The sequence below is a fragment of the Leptidea sinapis genome, chromosome 47, assembly GCF_905404315.1.
Source record: "Leptidea sinapis chromosome 47, ilLepSina1.1, whole genome shotgun sequence".
NCBI lineage: Eukaryota > Metazoa > Arthropoda > Insecta > Lepidoptera > Pieridae > Leptidea > Leptidea sinapis.
In genome coordinates this window covers 5,302,917-5,324,980 of record NC_066311.1, presented here as the reverse complement: position 1 = coordinate 5,324,980, position 22,064 = coordinate 5,302,917, and the positions used below count along the sequence as shown (strand labels likewise).

The 22,064-nt window shown below is 35.5% G+C and overlaps 1 protein-coding gene and 1 non-coding gene across 2 annotated transcripts in view; one reads left to right on the top strand and one right to left on the bottom strand.

Moving 5' to 3' along the window:
• Nucleotides 1-22,064, top strand: part of LOC126978175 (uncharacterized) — a 54,710-nt gene that overhangs the window by 10,051 nt on the left and 22,595 nt on the right. Inside the window, exons 3-7 of the mRNA XM_050826941.1 lie at nt 10,425-10,564; nt 14,143-14,308; nt 16,188-16,318; nt 17,623-17,760; nt 19,913-20,090. Of these exons, the coding sequence (XP_050682898.1) occupies nt 10,425-10,564; nt 14,143-14,308; nt 16,188-16,318; nt 17,623-17,760; nt 19,913-20,090 (753 nt within the window). The remainder of the gene's footprint in view (nt 1-10,424; nt 10,565-14,142; nt 14,309-16,187; nt 16,319-17,622; nt 17,761-19,912; nt 20,091-22,064) is intronic.
• Trnas-gga (transfer RNA serine (anticodon GGA)) lies at nt 8,711-8,784 on the bottom strand. Its single transcript has one exon. It is a non-coding gene; the product is annotated as a tRNA-Ser (tRNA).

The window sequence follows — 22,064 nt, the reverse complement described above, 5'->3', positions numbered from 1 at the left end:
ACACATCCAGATGGTGGGGATGATATCCTAATTTGTGGCGTGTCGTGCGAAGGTGGAATACTTACTATTCCGGTTTGAGATTTGGCTGTTGATAGACAGACAGACAGACTGACGGACAGTGGACATTATTAATTATTGGGCTCCCGTTGATAACCCTTTGGGCCGGAATCCTGAAAACCGATTTGTAATCTTATTACTGATCAGATAACCTTCAGAAATTATTATTATTAATAATATAATTAATTGTAATTATGTATGTTTGTAATGTTTTCACACAAACACTGCTGGAACAATTTCAAAAATTCTTTCACCATTAGAATGCTGCATCTTCACTCAGTGACAAAGGCTATATTACATTTTTAAAACATAGGCTATATTACATTAAAACATCCCTGATAAAAATTCAATAATATAACCCGAGATGTGAAAAAAATAGTCTTAAAAAATCTGTAATCGCGTGCGCTGCGGAAACTATTGATATTGATAGAACAAAAAAATTGTTCAACAGTATTATAGGACGTATCAATCAATTTGCAAAAATGTCCACAATACCATTTTAATATTGACACACTAATATTGACACACTTTTTACACAAATCTTGCCCCAAGTTAAGCATAATATATAGCCTGTGTTATGGGTTACAAGACAATGATATATTTAATACAATATACTTACTTAAACATACATAAATTCATATAAACATACATAGATACATTTAAACATCCATGACTCAGAAACAAACATCCATATTCATCATATAAATGCTTGCACCTACCGGGATTCGAACCCGGGACCTCTAGCTTAGTAGGTAGGATCGCTAACCACTCGGCTATACAGGTCGTCAAATTATATGTCGAACTACTGTAGTTAAGCCACTATAACTATTTTTTTACACTTTAAAAGTTGATATTAATGCCGACAATAATCGAACCATATTATTCATACCACTGTATTAATCCGTATACAATTAAGTGATAATTATTTAAAGACCGTTTCAACACCTATCAAATATTTTAAAACTATTAAAATTGGACATTCCATTCCAAAGATATAACGAATTTAAAATTAAAATGTCAATCGAAAGAAAATAATGCAATAATAAACTAGTAACTAAGTGAAATAGAAGTTTTATATTAACAAAAATAAAGCTACAGTCCGTCATAAGGCCGTTCCCAATATACTATCTACAGATATAGATAAATTACTACCTTCTATTGTCAGTAATTAACTGTCAATGATCTGAAGCTTTCCCAATATACTCAATAAGTCATTCTTATCGCCTTATATTGGGATGCGTTAATTGCAATTCCCATACAAACTTCTATCGCTGGTAAGCTATACGTCGTCTCATTGACATACATCGTGTACGGATAAGGTGAGTTACCGCCGATAAGTTTATTGGGAGAGAAAAGTCAACGATACTTATGGTTTTTATCTCAAGTAAGACAAAGACTGAATATTGGGAACGGCTGTTAGTAGACTATTTAAGTGAGTGAAACCGCGCGGCATTGCTAGTGTATATAAATAATTGATTCTGATTGAGTTTTCCATCGATCATATTAAAACAGGACTGGGACAGACTCACTTATTCTCTCACTGAGCTCTTGTGGGAACTGTTGTTGTTCTCTGTTGACTTCTTCGGAGTTTACATAATATTGATTAGAGATAAGTTCTTCGCGTCATAATATTATCAGAATTAGCATAATATATTATTATGATAAATAATTCATTCAAGTCTGGCTTGAAATAACGTGAATCTTAAAAATAAATAATCATTATGCAGTCACGTGTTACTTGATTATGTCATTGAGCTATGACATAGTAACCCGTAATGAAGTAATTAGTTTTATTTTGTAAAGTAATTGTAATTTAGCTTCTGAACTCCTAATTTATTTTTAATTTAGCTACTTGCCAGTTCGCCTCCTATTACACTGGCCTGCAAAAGTAAGTATCACACTTTTCAAATTATTTTTTTTTCTTAACTATAGAAGGTAGAGATTTAAGATTAAAAACGTTTTGTTGCAAATTTTATAGGCTTTAATTCTTAGAAACTAAAATTATACATTAGTAACTTTTTAAACTTAAAACAGATAAAACAATGATAATAGGCATTTTTAGTTTAGTGTAAAAAAATTCAACTAAAATGTATGCCTCCTCGAGCTTACAGCCGGTTAGGCATACTGAACACTAGGTTTCGGAGCCGATGTTGGTGAATATTCTCCCATTCTTCTACCAGGGCCTGCTTTAGTGCCCTGAGGGTAGTAGGTGGTGGTCTGCGATTTCTGACTAGCCTCCCAAGCTCATCCCAGGCGTGTTCAATCGGGTTGAGATCAGGACTTCTTGATGGCCAAGCCATCACGCTGATACCGACCTCCTGAATATACTCTTATACGATATGAGCCGTGTGTGGCCGGGCATTATCATGCATCAGCATCGATCCATCACCCATCCACCCAAAATCTCTTGAGCATATCTTTGCCCAGTGAGGGTGCCATTTTCTATGGCTACTAGCTCTGTGCGACCTTCTGAAGATATGCCAGCCCATACATGTACACTGCCTCCACCGTATTGGACTCTTTCTGAGATGCAGGCTTCAAGGTATCGCTCACCAGGTCGCCTGTAAACACTTCGCCTTCCATCAGAAGTGTAAAGGGAGAATCGAGACTCATCTGCAAACAAAATTCTTGACCATTCTTCTTCATCCCACTGCATGTGTTCACGGGCGTATCGCAGTCTCGCTACTCGATGCTGTCTCTCGAGTTTTGGGCCACTCGCTGGTCTTCGGGGTTTCAAATTTGCTTCAGCAAGTCTTCTTCTCACTGTACTGTCACTAATGTAGTCCCTCCGGGTCTGAAGTAGCTGTTGCTGGACTTTAACTGCATTTTGGTGGCGATTTCTTAACACAGTGGAAATAATATAACTATATTCTCGGCCACTGGTGCACCTGGGTCTGCCATTACAAGGTCTCCTCAGATGGTGTCCAGTCTCTTCGTACCTTCGCTTTACCTTCTGGACCGTTCGTACCGTCACACCCACCATTCTTGCAGTGCGACGCATACTGATGCCTAGTTCCAGAAGAGCCATGATCCTAGCACATTCTTCAACTGAAAGAGGCATGATAAATAAATGTTATGTGCTTTTTAGCATAAATTTTTAAAACAAGACCCATCGATCTTGAAAAAAAATTAAAACAGAAAGAAAAATGAGAATGGTAAAATTGTAATTCGGAAACGTTCACTTTGAAAAAGGAATGGTTTTGTTTTTGAAGTTTTTTTTACAGCCAATTCTTAAAAGAAGGTTACCGACTATAAAGTTTTTATGTACAAAATTAAATTCTCTTTGGAGTCCTTTTTATTTCGAAAGTATATCTTGTGAACTTAAAACGTTATCCCAATTTTAAAAGTGTGATACTTACTTTTGAAGGCCAGTGTAGTATAAAAAAATACCACAAACAGAAGTAAACCTTTTTGGGAGAAATTCCTTTCGAAAAGAGAACTTTCACTCGCCCCGCTACACATCTTTCACTTTTTTTTATGACAATAAGGGACGAGACGACCAGGACGTTCAGCTGATGGCCCATTACAATGCGTAGGATTTTTTAAAATCCCAAAAATTCTGAACGGCACTACAATTGCGCTCGTCACCTTGAGACATAAGATGTTAAGTCTCATTTGCCCAGTAATTTCACTAGCTAAGGCGCCCTTTAGACCGAAACTCAATAATGCTTATACATTACTGCTTCACGGCAGAGTCTCATTTACCCAGTAATTTCACTAGCTAAGGCGCCTTTCAGACTGAAACAATGATGCTTACATATTACTGCTTCACGGCAGGAATAGGCGTCGTTGATGTACTCATAATCTAGACGGGATCCTGTGCAAGGAGGCCTCCCACTTTCGTTCGTTGTTCAGTAACTGGTTAGATGTCTTTCGCCGATTAGTTTTATGTGGACCCGATTGTATAACGAACGTTTATTTAAAATTTAATTTCTCTCGCACACACCGTAGAATTACAATATATTGGCGTACGTACAAAAAAGCGTGTGAGATACAACAACATAGTATGTAACGGACACACAACAAGATAGAAGAGGATAGCAAAGCTATTTTTACCCACTGTGACTGATATTGATTGACAAGTCGAAAACATTCAGCCACGCTTTTAGTAATTTTTATGTTAAGGCGACAATAAATGCCGGCAACCGTGAGCGATATGAGTTCACGGCTCCTATGTAACAAAGCCAATATTTTAAAAATTCTTGCGTCGAAAATGTAACATTTTTACAGGCGCAAACAGTTTAATTGCTTACAATCCTTATTATTGATTACTAATCTGAATAAATGTACCTACACAAAAAAAGTAAAAGCTATAAGAACAACTTTTATGAGAGTAGTATATTAAACAAATGCATCATTCCGAGAAAAAACTTGTTTAACTGCAAAGAAAACTGGTAGTTCATAATAGTTCTGGAGTGTTAACTTTAACCAACAGCAAGCATTAGCAACCTACAAGTAAGACTTAAAGGTATGTGTAACAGGATAAAGTAGTGTTCATAGCTCCAAATGCTATATTTTCACCACAAAACTTGTCTAAAAACACCTTGAATGCGTGTTTTCTGTTTACCCTTCGCCTTAAACCACTACCTAACGCACACATTGACAAATCAAAATTGTTCATGCATTATCGGGTTGTCAGGTGGTGTATATACATGTATAGTACATTCTAAGTCGATGTTTATTACTAAGTTGTACTACTAACAAAGAATATACATATAATAGTACAAGTGTGAAAGTCTCACTCCGCAACATCAATTAAAGAAATAGGGACTCTTGAGGTCATACAATAAGGTGTAATTCAGATCGCACAGCGCTACTAACTTAAATTTTTATTCACCTAGATGTTGCCTCTCTTTCTATCGCGTGACTCTTACCTCTTCTGACGACATTAGGGTTGACTTTTATACATAAACTGTACCTACCTAGTACAAGGTCAATTTATAAAAATAGCTCAGTTTTTCTATAATATAAATAATCGTAATTTTAAATCAATATTCTTTCGTTGTAAAACCTACATTAGTTGCAGTTGCATGTATGCTTTGGAAGACCACGACGTAGTCAAACCTACTTAATATATAGGAAATAAATTGTTAGCTATTATGAATGTTAATTTCATTATAATAATGATCACTTTGAATTAGATTGTTTCATCGAACTTAGGAAGTTTAAAAAAAATAATTTTGGATCGCAACGAGCTTTAATATGCTTTGCTTTTGTTTTTTTTTTTCAATTTTTAAAACATGCATCGGCCGGATCTGTGAAGTTAGGTGACAACAATGATCGCGGGTGCGTCACTTCTCGCTCGTGAGACCCTACTGGCTGGCCTACTGTGTAGAGGCCGCCGCACGTACTTACGAAGTCAAACAAATCAATCTAATCAAATCAAAATCAGTTTATTCACGTAGGTCACGGAAATGACACTTATGAATGTCAAAAAAAAATAAAATATTTTTCTTATTGAATCTACCGCTACTTCGTAAAGGGTTAAGCTAATGAGAAGAAGTAGCAAGAAACTCATTGCCACTCTTTAATATCAAGATTTACATTGACATCGATTTACAAATCATTTCCATTACAATATAAAATGTAAAATGATGCAACAAACACACTCAAACGTCAAATAGTCAATGTCTTACACGAGTAAGTCAAAAAAGTAAATGTAAATTAATACAAAAGTTGTTGAGTACAGTAGCTGCATCATCCACATACACCATAAATAAATAAAGGTAAACTATCATTTAATCCGGCCTTTGTATCGTATTCTGTATCATAGGCTTATCGTGTCATATTGTATTAGGAAATATTGATTGTAATCCGGACTCGAACTAATCTATTTCAAAACATTTGTTCGTGTTGTATCTATTTTGCGGTACTAACATTACTCATACATCGATATGTTCATTATAAACGCATTAAGTCCATAATAACAATAGATTATACTATAATATTAGTTAATAGCTTATGTCAAGCGACGTTGAATTTTGTGGGAATGATGTCCTAATTTCCTAATCCTTATGCGAAGGTGGAATCGGGTGGCAGGAATCAGGTGAAATAGCTCTTCGGAACACTCCCCGTGATAACTGCGGTAGAAGAACACAATGAAGCGACATCTCTACGCAACGCCAAGTGATCCAGCCGTTCACAGAGCAGTCATGGGTCCCCGATAATTCGATTGCTCTGCGTTGCACGCGGTCAAATGGTTCGAGCTGATACTGGGGTGCGTCAGACCAGAGATAACAGCAATACTCCACATATGTGGCCAGACCTGCGCTTTGTAGAGCGATAGAAGTTGAACCGGCTTGAAGTACTGCCGTGCTCTATTTATGACGCGCTGTGGTACCCATAATTTTGCCGGCATCCTGTGCAAAGCAGTCTCCCACTGGTAACAACTATAGTAACTAACAAGTAACAACCAAAGTGCATTCACTTATCGGCTTGTTTTTCTATGGTAATGGTTCTCATGCTTATCACACACTTACTGAATTTCAGACTTGTTACATTTTGGAACTGAGGTTCCGATATTACCGTCATTCGTTGCAAGCGTGCGTAACAATGTTATTAATGTTTTTATAAATATAGGCCACAGTCGTCAAGCACTTATTACATTTCTATTTCGTTCTTATTTAGATTTCTACACTATTTCTTATATTCTAGGTCAATGAACAGCACCGTACAGTATTTGATTTATCAGCGAATCTTATTGTGTCTCAAATGGCTGTATTTTGATTGGTTTGGTTTAGGAGCCCGCTTTTTTCACAACTTTTTTCTGGCTAGATTATGGGTACCACAACGGCGCCAATTCCTGCCGTGAAGCAGTAATGTGTAAGCATTACTGTGTTTTGGTCTGAAGGTAGTAGTAGTAGTAGTGAAATTAGTGGGCAAACCAAAACTTAACATCTTTGTCTCAAGGAGACGATCGCTATTGTAGTGCTGCACAGAGTTTTTGGATTTTTCAAGAATCCTGCGCCGCACTGCATTGTAATAGGCAGGGAGTTTCAATTACCACCAGTTGAACGTCCTGCTTGTCTCGTCCTGTATTGGCATAAAAAACCACCTACATTCCTGCACAAGTTCTTTTAAAAAAAGCGTCTGCACTTTAAACTAAATATTCCTATTTAAATGATCCACTCTGTACATAAGTAATTAATTTCCAGAAAGAAAACGATGAAATTATGTTGATAATTTATACGATGATAAATTATTTCCAATAGCTATTGAGATCCGCCAATGTTCACGTGATCATCACGAGTTGCCAATTGATGCAAACATTGTATAGTGTCGTGGCTGCCCACTATACCGTACCATCTGTACTAACAAGTGGTGAGCCGTATTTTCGTTCGCTTATACTGCGATAACTACTGAACCTATCGGAATAATACTTACACCATAACATGCAGCGTATTTCAGAGAAGGTTTTATATTCGCCATACAAATAATTCAGTCAGTGACATTTCGTTACGAATGACAATTCATACAGTTGGCGCGATGTACTTAATTTATATGGCAAAACAACGTTTGTCGGGGCAACACTTATATTATTATATGGTAGCATGTCTCATTTTGTAATAGGAAACATAGGCGGTGAGGAATCGGTTTAATACGCATAGACGCATAATAAATTTATTGAATTAACTTATTAAAAGTTAACATAAAAACTATACCTATTTTTAAACGAAGTATATACATATATTTGCCTGACTCGTTCCTAGCGCCGTCATGGTATGATGCGTTGTAGTGGCAGATATCTTTATGTTGTCAATATATAATATATACTACTACTACTTATGCAATAAGATCTGGCTATACAGACATTTCGTTGTTTTTATGTCAGTCTCTTTGGCAAGGAAGCTTTTAATTAGATTTCTAATTCACTGATTTTGCAAGAGATTTATCAACGTTCTGAAAGTAACAATGGGCAGTGAGTGATGACTGTTAACAGATGTGCAAGCTACTTTGAAATAAGCAATCTTGTTTTGGATATTCAAAATTATAGCAATACCTAATTTAAATTTAATTTTCATTATGAGATAAATAAACTGTTTAACATGTAAAGCATCGAATGCGCATATCGTACGCGTATTAAAGTTAAATATATCAGTAAATTTCTCTTCCATTAAAGACAGGTCGATATTATAGTTTATAAATAATAATGTACCAAGTATTGAACCTTGTGGAGTACCAATCCTTACACTGTGGCTATTTGATTTGATGCCATCACTATTAACTAAATTTTGTCTATATTCTTGCTATGACGACATTATCTTGAGAGATATTGCATTTTGACCATATCTAGCTAAGTTTATTTAAAAGACTATTAAAATCTATTCAATCGAATGCTTTTAATAGGTCACAAGTATAGTTACTGAAACCTGCAAACCTCCCTAAGATAGCGAACGAACGATACTTGTTTGACAAGGACAACCTCTGCATCAATTGAAGATCTACTACTGATGAAAAAAAATGATGAACAAACAGTAAATGTTAAATTAGTTGAATGATAGTTTTTCTCCTGGACGTACGGAAAATTACTGTACGGTCTTAGTACTGATAGATACCTACGTATAATTTCCCGATTTTAACCCCTTTCGGTACGGAACCGTAATTAATCGCGATTATTTTATTTCACAAATAAAATTTGAAAAACTAAATTTTATGAACGATGTGGGACTCGAACCCACGACCTCCGGCGTTCCGTGCCGGTGCTCTAACCAACTGAGCTAACCGTTCGAGTACCGCCTCGTTACAAAATTCTGTTTGCTTTGTTCAACGCTCAGGTCAGTTTCTGGCAAATTCACTTATGTGCCTATGAACATACATTACATTATCAAGAATATATTGAGAAGCAACAGTCAAGATGTTAATTTCTTTGAATTTTGCTCTCAATGATTCCCTAGGACCTAGGTTATAAATAGCGCGAATAGCCCTCTTCTGCAGCACAAATATTGTATTAATATCGGCAGCGTTGCCCCATAGCAATATACCATAGGACATAATACTATGGAAATAACTAAATACTAATATGGAAATAAAAAATGAATGCAATGAATGTTGTTATATTAATGGTCAAGGTTGAATCAATTTCTATTACGCCAATCTAATAATATAAATAGCCTTGACTTTGAGAGGTTCTCGAACCTTATAGACACGTTTTTTATTGCACATGGCGAAGTATTTGCTACCGCAAAAAAAAACGAACTTGTCTATTCCGTGTGTCAAGCGAACCTAATGATCCTTCAAGCTGTCAGTTATATTACCAGATAAGATTTGATGCTGTCCATCATAGAAGTTCCTTCACAATGCTATTTGTTTCCAAAGCGATGATATTGCTTCTAGCTGATAAAAAGAAGAAGAAAATAAATGTTTGACTATCCTTCCGATATCGGCAGTGCCCCAGGGCACTACATTTTTCGGATTCACCAAAACCTAGAGTGCCATACGGCACACTATTACCTTACCAAGTTCTGAGCCTTATTTTATTTAAAAGATGGTTTATTTTGCATGCAATAGCTTGTTTCAATAGCTTTCAGATACATTCACTCAAATCATCCTTACTATAAGCAATCTATTAATACGCCAGAGAGGCCATTCACTACATACACGACGATATTTTATGAATAATATTAATAATAATAAAAGTGACGAGACAACCAAGATTTTCCCCTGATGATAAAAAATACCTACTGCCCTTTATACTGCAGTCCCGATCAGGATTCTTGAAAAACTCACAATGCTGAGTCAGTAATTTCACCAGCTTATTTCCCCATCAAACCGGAACAGAATAATGTTTTGAAGGCAGACAAAAGGTCCGCTATGGTTCTCACATCGACGGTATTCTGTGCAACGAAGCTTCTATCTGGTGTAGTAGATCTTTTTACATTTTCGATAATTTGGTGCAAAGAAACCCTAAACAAAGTAGGGTACTCCCTAATGTACCTCACGACGAGTAAGAATTTCATCAAGGCGAGATTAATAATACGAATAGAAGTTATATTTGTTTAGTCTTTATTCATGCTATATTACACATGATTTCCGCCGCGGAATGCTAAAAGATAAGAAAGATATACTATGTGTAGAAGGGGCCGACCTACATTTATGCAATTAATATCTACTAATTAATTCTTCGTAGAGTAATAATAAATACTAATATAGGTACTTAAATTATGTATATAAAATACTCTGGGTATATTTTCACTGACTGATCGTGCTCCCTTAGTAGACTTTACTAGGGTAAAGTAAGTAGCTAGGGCTAATTACATAGCCGAGCTGTGCTGTCACAGCTCATTCAGTGATTCCTACAAAAATGTCTCAACACGCCAGTCTTCACTTCAAATGGGAGTTGTGTTTTCATAAATGAATATTGTTTTCAGATGCGTCTCCGGCCGCTGCTGTCGTGTGCGCCCGTCGCGGTACTGGGCGAGCGTGGCGCTCACACACAGGACGTTACGAAGAACATCCAGTACATCACCAATGAGAAAGTCAAGCTTAACACGGATCCGAAGACTTTGAAGTAAGCAATTGTTTACTATGACTGTTTTATTTACAATTAAACCGACTGCTTAATTAATCTATTTTACTTATGAATCTATTTTGTCCCTTTTTCTCATATCACAGAGAGATGGGCGACATACATAATAGCCAAATTTTCGCATCACACCACATGCCACGAACTTGAAAAGTTTTAAAAATTTTCCACAAAATACACTGGGATACCTTCTACGCTATTTCCGAGTTATATTTATACTCAAATATCAGAAACCCTCTATAATGCTTTTGTATGTAATTAAACGAGAGTCAATTGCCAACTAGTTTATTTTACACGAATGCATTACTTTTATTTGCTTGTTGAACTCACAATGATTTTACACACTAATTACGCATGTATTAGTTCAAGAATCGCGCATTCAAAATAGACTGTTTCGTTAGAAAAAAATTGTAATCCGTAAATAATAACAACGATTTCGATAATATTATAATAATACTAGTGGACCCAACAGACGTTGTCCTGTACACACGTCTTAAATTTGAAAAATCGGTCCAGCCCTTAGAAGGAGTACACTAACATACACATGAGCAAGAGAATTATATTATATGGACGGATTTGAGAATCTAAACCAATCTCAAATTCAGTGAAACAAACAAAAAAATCATCAAAATCGGTCCAGCCGTTTAGGAGGTAGTTTAATTGTGAATCTAAACCATTCTCGAATCCACCTGAAGACACACACCTATCTCAAATTCACTGGAACACACAAAAATATCATCAAAATCTGTCCAGCCGTTTAGGACGTAGTTCAATTGTGAATCTAAACCATTCTCGAATCCACCTGAATACACACAGAAAGTTTCATTAGAATCGGTCCAGCCGTCTAGGAGGAGTTCAGTGACATACACACGCACACAAGAATTATATATATAATCTCAAAAAAAAAAATTAGATTCTAATATCAGTCGAGATGACGTGTAATTTGAAATGAAATGTCAATTTGCAAATAAATTTGATAAATTTTGCACTAACAGTAAACTAGAAGTAACTAAACTTATCTGTGAACTGATGGGTGTCGCTTCAGTGTTGCTTATTATTAATTCCAATGAGCACAAAAGCTTTCGGTATATTTAAAGCTTAAAATTCAGAAGTAACACAATAATGTTTTATTCACGTGTGTTCACGGAACACTCGAAAACAGTAGACACTGTCAGTCGAATGACATTTCAACATGGCGACCGTAGTTCCTATTTTGCCACTTCACGGTTAAGTTGGTATTACTGTAATATGTAAGATATCGATTTGTATGATAGTTGGGGCCGACTCTAGTTTGTCTCTGAATTAAAAAGAACTATGACAGCTGGCAGCAAACTTATCATTACGGTTTAAAATTTATGGTGGTCTTAATATGCGGCTCCTGAATGCAAGATGTCATATGTGGGTAGATAAGTCACATAAACTACATTTTTGGGCTTTTTTTTTCATCGAAAAAATATGTTTACAAGGAAATATTGTACAATTAAACTTATTATTTAATAGCTTGAGGGCGGTCGCTCCATTCTCAATCTGTGGTATCATTGAGAAAGTCATTTATGTTATAGTTACCTTTACCACACAAACGTTTTTTAACAATTCTTTTGAATAACGTAATACTTTTGTTTTGGACATTTTCTGGGATCTTGTTGTAAAAGCATATACATCGCCCCCACAAAAAACTTACTAACTCGACTTAGCGAGTAGTACGCATTATAAGTTTATGTCTGTTTCTAGCAAATTATCTTATATTACTTATAGGTAAAGAAACTCACGTGCCATTCACAATTACAAATACATCTAAAAGGACAGCAACACTGTAGTTCATCGCTGTTACGAGAGACTATTAGCAGCGATAATCATTTGCCACCAATAATTATAAAAAAAGTACTGTTATATCCCCTATAAGGCGGTAGTGTGGTTCCGCATTACGTTACGTTTCTACGACCCCGTAATTCGTAATAATAATAATATACAAATGATTTAAGTTTTCTTTCGTGTTAATTCCGCCAATATTTGTTTTTAAAACAACTCGCCAAAATCTGGCACGAGACAACACGTCCTGAGGATGCCTCGTGTAGAGGCGAAGCACTTGTGGAATTGTTTTAAAAACAAATATTGGCGGAATTAACACTAAAGAAAACTTAAATCATTTGTATAATTATGGATTTCCGCAAAGTAACGCCAAATTCAATAAATTTTATAATAATAATAATTAATCACAATTCGTAAGAAGTATGTCCAATTGTTTGCTTAGTTTTTATTAAGATTTTCAATACACAGATTTAATAAAATAATTTAATTTTGTAATAACACAATTGATACACGTGCAAAGGTACGCGAAGCTAATTATGAACTGTACAAATAATTGTAAATTTCACAGTACACAAATATGTATGTAGGAAATGCATGCGTTATATGGAACATTTAAAATCTCGTAATATGCAAACGTGTTATACGTATTCCACGTTATAGGAGATTACTGTAGTTGTAGGAATAGTTTAGTTAATCGATATAGACTCTGTTAACCACATAGTGTTTAATTTTATTCAAATATTTCATTGTCTTTACTTGTCCTAGTTAATTAAATATAAACAAATGTCGAAATCGCATTTAAATGAGGCACAGTTAACCCTTTACTGCATAGGAAACCATATACGGTTTGACATGGTTTGAAAAAACAAAAATTTATGAACGATGCGGGACTCGAACCCACGACCTATGGGCGTTCCGTACCATTGCTCTTACCAACTGTGCCAACCGTTCGAGTGACGTATCGTCATAAAATCTTAAATGCTTTGTTCAACTCTCAGGTTGTGGCTTCAAAACCATCGAGCAAATCAAACTTCGGGTCCCGCATCGTTCATAAAATTTGGTTTTTCAAATTTTATTTGTGTATTGATCCTAGAAGTGAGGGTTATCACTTTAAAAACATAACAAATTTTTTAGTTAATTTATTCTAATAAAAAATAAAAAACTGGCGTAAAAATCCTAATGGGGATTGTTTTGTCATATATTAGGAATTACCAAATCAACTCTTGTCTGTGGTCACAGTCCACTTGGATATAAGCTCACTTTTCTAGACATTGTCAGTGAATTAAAAAAAGAATAAAAAAAAAAAAGAAAAGGGGTTCAATTTACGGATTGAAAGGACAGTTGACAGCACTAAATTATAACCTTAATTTATTATGTAACTACTAATCTGGCCGGAAATACATGTTACAAATCAAATCTTCAAAACTTTTATTTTTTTGAATTCAAATTTGGAACGTGTTTTATCATGTTAGGAGCTTCGATCAGTTCCCGCCAATTCACATATTTACTTCGAGATTAATGTTAAGTCACAATAATGAAATGGGTGCTAGAAATCGGAATGGCATTGATTGCCTTGCACAAAATGCGAAGCGCTCTTCCAACTGAGCCAACCGCTTGAGTGAAGTAAGGTTCATAAATAATGATGTCTTGTTCAACTCTCAGGTTGTGGTTTCATCTTTCATGGTACTAGTCCCGCATCGTTCATAATTTTTTTTCTAAAGTTTAATTTTTGTTTTGTGTGTGTTGTTTTTCAGATTGGACAAACAGATGAACAGACCTCTATGTGTGATGATAAACTGGCTGCTGGCGCGGCAGAAGCACGTGATGAAGTACGCCAACATATACCTGGAGCAGGGCTTCGACGTTCTCTCTGTATCATGCACACCGTGGCAGCTCATGTGGCCCCTAAAAGGATCACAGGTATGGTAAAAGTATGGAAGGAATGGTGCAATAAAAGATACTAGAATTTCCATTGTTTGTGCCTCTTTTAGGGATAGCTAGAATGAAAAAGTCTCTCAACTTCAACGATTTTCTGCTCTATAAGAATGGCCAACAACTCAATTCGCGATATATATCATATATCTTAATACATATAAATCCAATGTCCTGATGTTTCTTTCCAGTGAACTCCTAAACTAATGAACGGATTTGAATGGCGATCACTTCATGGAGTGCAGTTTAGTCCAACTTGAGAGATAGGATAGTTTTTATTTCGATTTTGGATCCATAATTATTTTTATTTCCAATATTAATTGTTAGGTATGGTCATATTTTCTATGAGAGAATTTAATTGACGCACGGTTTGACAGTTCTGCTGTGAAACAATTTCATTATAACAACAGGGAGACTTACGAAATAATTGTTTGATGTTATGAAATATTATTGACAAATTAAAAAAAAAACAGTATTTTATTTATTATTTACCGAACAACGTCTGTCGTGTCAGCTAGTATATTATGTAATGGTTTTGAAATAGAAATAGATTTATTTGCAGTAGGTATAATGAAGTTACGTGTACATCTAATATAGTCATGTGTATCAGTGTCTGTTCCTTTATGAACTAAAACTCATTAATTTTTACGATTTAAAGACTCGCACTCGGGGACTGCCGCGGTGAAGCTATTGCATAGCATTTTTTATCAACTTATGCAATTATAATTACTTATTTATTTTATTTATGCAGTATTTTTTTTAATAAAATAAATTTAAAAAAAAGCAAACGGGAACTGAGTAAAATTTAACTTGCAAGATTTGATACCAGACAGACAACGGGACAGGTGAAACTAAATAAAAATGCTTGTCATAATAATAAAAATTTAAAAAATGCCGAAATATCTATATACATCTAGTAAGTAAGTGTTAGGTTTATATTCGTTACGGAATTTCTGGATTCGGTCCCCACGCTCAAGGCCCGCGATAGAAGCTATGCAATAGCTTAAAAATTGGAAAATCCAAAAGTGCACGCCTCGAACACTCATATACACTATATATTTTTTAAAGTAAAATTTCGAATAAAATCGAATCAAAACGAGAATGCCTACAGTAGTGATTTTCGAAAGGAACCTTTTCTGCTTAATTCTGAAAATTGTGAAAAAACATAAGTCGTTTCGTCAAGTCGTTCTCGAGATATCCTCATACCATGCCGTTTTTTTGAACCACTTACTAATGGACGTCCACGATATTTTTTTTTAATTAACTTTTTTTATATTAATAAGTATTCGACAACATAAAGAAAAGTATCAGGATTATTCATTAGTGTCTCAGCTTTTATATTGATGTGCTTTTTATAATATACTAGCTGACCCAGCAAACGTTGTATTGCCGATATTAAAATCACGATACAAAAGTAACTGTTGATCGTAGATGGGTGAAAATTTGAAATTGTATGTATTTTTTAATGCTGACTCATAATCAAACAAATTTAAAAAAAAATGACAAATAAAATTAAAAAAAAATCGTATGGACCACCGTTAACATTTAGGGGGATGAAAAATAGATGTTGTCCGATTCTAAGACCTACCCAATATGCACTCAAAATTTCATGATAATCGGTCAAGCCGTTTCGGAGGAGTTTAATGTTTAACACCATGACACGAGAATTTTATATATTAGATGAAAATATGCAGTTTAAAGAGCGGAAATCGTGTGACAGGTCGGTTATAAATCACAACTTCGCCGCTTCGCGTTCGAGGCGTGCAATTTAATTGACGATTCACAAGTGCGTTTTTTGGATTTACTTGAATATTTGTCTTTGCCTTTTTGGATTTAATTAAAAGTAATATTATGTTAATTTGAACAGCTGGTTGCGGGTGACCTGATCAAGTTCATGGCGGCGAATGAGAACGATCAACCCCTGGTGGTGCACGGGTTCTCCGTGGCCGGCTACATCTGGGGAGAAGTGTGTGTCCACGCTATGAACAACCAGCAGGCGTGAGTTTACCACAACTATAATAATAATAAGAGAGGTATCGTCAAATAAGAATTTCTCATCTAAATTGAAAATATACCTTAGTAAAAACTGCTTATATTCATTAGACGAATACTTCCAACTAAAAACTTAACTATATACTATATAATACTGCTACAAATCTTTTGTTAAATTTATATTATTGTAATTAATTTTTTTTTGTATTGTAAGAAATGTATTTTATAAAATTTGCACGTCATAAATGTGGCAAACATGTACTCAATAATATTTATGTAACATCAATCTAACATGTTTATGCAAATAAAAACTTTGACTTTACAGTTCACGCTTGTTTGGTCAGTATAACTAACGACATAGTTCTTCCGAAACTTTCTTCTACCACAGCTATTTAAAGCACAAAATAACAGTGCATAGTTCTGTTGTGTTCCGGTCTGGAGTAGGCCGCCATATACGTCGTACGATAATACTCCGAATATATCGCAACTATCCTACTCTAACAAATGTTCGATTTCCTTATCGTTTATTGTTACCATAGACTAATATTTAGATTTATTTACGATGTTAGTGTGAATGAAATATGTTGAAACCTAAATATTATCTGTGCTATATCGCTTTTAAGTGTCAAAAGTCAAAACATAGTTTAGGCGCTAAGGAAAATGCCAGACTCTGCACCACCAATTTGGTATTATTTACACATAATGTAAATATTAATAAGTTGTGCAATGAATATAATATGACCATTTAAAATTGAATAAATAAAATGTAAAAAAAAATAACTCAGCCCTTCTCGTCGACTTCCTATTTCTCAGGCGGCCATTTGCATTATTTCTACGCATAAACGATCAACAAAATGACTTAAATGACTTGGTGGTAAAAAAAACCTCTTGAATAGTAAATCACATATCATTATTTTAATAATATTTATTAAGTATGTATATTGTATGGCAAATATATCTACACAACGTGAAACGATAATAGCATCGACAGCCTAGAAGGTGTCGTTGAGATTATCGTAAAAGTGACGTTTGATAATGTATGAAAATGAGATTCTTTCGTTGATTTTTTTATCATTATAATAATAATATACCACCTTTAAAAATTAAATCATTGTTTATTTATTAATAATAATATCCTAGTGATGCTTGTTTTGCACACCGTAAAAAGCGACGGGGTGACGTCATCGATGACAGGACCATAATGAAGACGAATGTACTTCTCATCTCTATGAGTATCCAACTTTGGTCTAGTTACGTGAATAAATACAGTATTTGGCATGGTTAATATTGAATTGTTCCTATCGTTGTAGTTACCAGCCAATACTGGACCGCGTGGCCGCACAGACCTGGGACTCGGCTGCTGACATCACGGAGATCACCATCGGAGTGCCGGCCGCTGTCTTCCCCAAGAACATGATCATGCAGAAGACTCTCAAGGCTTATATGGAGTGAGTATCAGTTGGAACAAGAATGATACGTCCTGTTATATACTTGTATCCAATATCTCATTACAATTGCTTGGATTATATCCATGAGATGAACTGTGGTGGCGAGTGGTATATGGAATGGACATACTTTCAAATATCTTTAAAATCGATTATACCAATGGAAGGCTCCTAACGACACCTATTTCTGCCGTGAAGCAGTAATGTGTAAGCATTACTGTGTTTCTGTCTCAAGGGCGCCGTAGCTAGTGAATTTACTGGGCAAATAAGACTTGACATCTTATGTCTCAAGGTGACGCGCAGTTGTAGTGCCGCTCAGAATATTTGGGTTTTTCAATAATCTTGAGTAACACTCCATTTTAATGGGCAGGGCGTATCAATTACCATCAGTCCTGCTCTTCTCGTCCTTTATTTTCATAAAAAAAGGAATAAAAGTCAAGTAAACTTTATTGTGTATCATATTTATGTTCGTAAAAAGTAGAGCTCGTGAGAAGAACTTACAAGCAACTCAACGGCCTCTCTTTTCATTCAAACAGAGTATTTTACAATGGCTGTAATATACATAACAGTTTGTAAAGTGCTGCATCTAATATATGAAGCGAGTTGAATCTTAAAAGCGTTTTAAATATCAAATTTTTAATTTATTGACTTTACTAAATGTGATACTTTTAGATCACGTTTTGAACGTAAAATCACCCATTCGAATAGATATGCCTTGATAGTAGAATATATAAAGTCGGTGTTCTGGGGGTTAAACTGAACAATTTTCGTTTTGCCTTCTTAAGAGCAGCGCTAAGTTTCTTTTTGGATTAACGTTTGAGGAAAAAAAATCTGTAAGGGTAATACTTTAAGATCGCGAATTGGTATGGTGAGGCGGTAAGGGGGCGTCCATTAATTACTTAAGGTGTTTTTAGGTGGGGGGATTAAGCGAAATCTTTCCAGCTCACTTATGGCCGTTCCCAATATACTATCTATAGATAGAGATAAATTACTACCTTCTACTGTCAGTAATTAGCTGTCAATAATCTGAGGCCGTCCCAATATATCCGATAAGTCATTCTTATCGCCTTATATTGGGACGCGTGAATTGCTATTTCCATACAAACTTCTATCGCTGGTAAGCTGTACGTCATCCTATCGACAGACAGCTTGTACGGATAATATGAGTTACCGTCGGTAAGTTTATTGCGACAGAATTGTCAACGATAGTTACGATTTTTTTATCTCAGTTAGGCCACAACCGGAGATAGACTAAATATTGGGAACGGCCGTTAGGAGTCTTGGCAAATATTGCGTAATTATTTTTCTAGAGTTTCTTTATTTTGATTTTATTGAAAATCACTTGGAGAGGTTGGTTCCAGTAGGCACTCTTGAGCCCGTGCACGAGTCACCATGGATTGAATTAGAATAAATACTTTCTTATTTTTTTGTTTAATATTCATTTATTATTTTATGACTGTGATTTTAAATTACGGTTATATTTACAAATACTAGTCTTTAATATGAGTAATAGAACAAGTTGGGTTTTTTTTTCTCTCACTAATCCAACACATTTACAGTCTATACATAGATTTTTAAAAATCTCGCGTGAGATTAGGGGTAGGAGGAGGGAGTTAAGAAAAATCTTACAATATCTCACCAAGGGTCGAAAAATTCTCGACGCCCCCTAAACGTGATGCAAAAATAAATATAAACAAACCATATCCATTGTAATTACAGCCAAAACATAGATTTTAAAGAACCTTCGCACGACACGCCACAAATTACGATATCATCCCCACCACCTGGAGGTGTGACGGTCCTCCACAGTGCGGTTTTCAAGGAGCTTTCTTCCTCGTACTACTAAGCTGTGGAATGAGCTTCCTTGTGCGGTGTTTCCGGGACAATACGACATGGGTATCTTCAAAAAAAGCGCATACACCTTCCTTAAAGGCCGGAAACGCTCTTGTGATTCCTCTGGTGTTGCAAGAGAATGTGGGCGGCGGTGATCACTTATCACCAGGTGACCTGTACGCTCGTTTGTCCTCCTATTCCATAAAAATTGGGAGGAAGGAGTTGAGGAAAGTCTTACGATATCTCACCAAGGAGGGGGTCGAAAAATTCTCGACGACTTCTAAATATGATACAAAAATATATGTAAATATGATGTTATCAGGTACCACATGAAGACGTTCCATGATGCAGCCACGGTCCACTACATTCGCTCTTCGCAGTTGTTCCACACCAACCTGTGCCGCGCGCCCGCCCTCTTCCTGCTCTCATCATCAGACCCCGTCGGCGCGGAGACCAGCAACCGAGCCGTCTGCGACTCCTGGCTCAAGATGGGGATGAAGGTGACTGCCGATTGCATGTTTTGTATTCCACACGAACCACTGTACGAACTTACAGATCCACAAATTAAATTTGAAAACAATTTTTAGTTGAACGATGCGGGACTCGAACTACTCGCGTTCCGTGCGAGCGCTCTTCCAACTGAGCCAACCGTTCGAGTGACGTATCGTCATAAAATCTTGTATGCTTTGTTCAACTCTTAGGTTTAGATTTTTTTAATTAAGCAAGTTGTTTAGAATTACAAGAGCGACATCTCATGTCAATTTCCTAGTATGCTAATATTGGGGTTGCGCAGGTTATCAACTGTAAAGTAGATTCTTTAGGTGAAGCCTCAACCTAAGAGTTGATCAAAGCATACAAGATTTTATGACGATACGTCACTCGAACGGTCAGCTCAGTTGGAAGAGCACCCGCACGGGACGCGAGAGGTCATGGGTTCGAGTCCCGCATCGTTCATAAAATTTTGTTTTCAAATATTATTTGTGTATTAATCCTAGATGTGAAGTTATCACTCTTAAAAAACATAACAAATTTGTTTAACTTACAGATCATTTGATGTTAAGTGATCACCCCCGTCCATACTCTCTTGCAACTTCAGAGAGATTATGCGAGGGATGTCGGCCCGTAATTTTTAAAAGTATCAAAGTAATATGCAATACTTAGAATAATAATAATTATATTGACACACTTTTAACACAAATTATCTTGCCCCAAGTTAAGCATATATAGCCCGTGTTATGGGTTACAAGACATGATATATTTAATACAATATACTTATTTAAACATACATAAATACATCAATAAATCCATGACTCGGAAACAAACATCCATATTCATCATATAAATGCATGCACCTACCGGGATTCGAACCCGGGACCTCTAGCTTAGTAGGTAGGATCGCTAACCACTCGGCTATGCAGGTCGTCGTATAATGTACTAACGTTTTGATTAGATAATGTGTGACCAATGTTGATTTGTCAGTGTGTGCGTTAAAAAATACTAGCGGGCTAATGTCAAGTGTGGCTGACTGTTTACGACTTGTCAATCAAAATCGGTTACACTCAAAATAGATTTGTATTCCTTTTCTATCTTGCTGTATCTACGTTAGAAGTTCTCGATGTGATAGTATATTTGTAAGTCTGGGTTATTTACCATAGGATATTCCTTTGCCATGAATTCCTTGAAACTCCCACGTTGGAGACACGCCGGACAACCAGACTGCGAGGATAATATTAAAGCTTAGATCAATTATAACACGTCTAAATAGACTAAGACGGGTGTGAAAAACGTCAAAAAAAAATTGAGTTTAGAATTACCCTCTATTTTGAGCGTCTCCGTCTTATACTTGCGGTTTGTTTGTCATTTTTTGAATGAATGAATGAATGAAAACTTTATTAATAACAAACACAAACCACACAGAACAATAAAAGTAAAAAAGAACTTACAAAGGTAAAAAAAAAATAAGAACTAATAACATAAAAATAATACAAATGACAAAAAAAAACAAGTATTATATATTATAGGGATTATCTTAATTTAAAAGTACTGTGCAGCAGTTATTGTTATCAAAAGGAGCTGACTCAGCGTCATGTTACGTTGGTATAAGACCAACGCAGTGCTGATTTTCAGCAGTCCCTTGGTGACCCATTGAGTAACTTCTATTGTTAAATATTTTTTATTTTATTAAAGGTTCCGTTAGTTTATTTATTTTTAAAAGATGAAATTTGGTACAACTGTTCTGAAATTTCAATTTGACTTATATTTAATTAGAAAGAAAGAAAGAATTTTTTTTATTTTGAAACGTATAAGTAAGTAGTATACAAAGACATAACATAAAAAATAAATATAAACTTAAGATTTATAAACAAGCAAAAAAAACAAAAAGTCTGAAACATTTCTATTTATTTATATACGATTCAAAAAAATGGTCCCAACTCAGCAAGTTGCTGGTTTGAAAACCAACGCTGGTCTTCCGT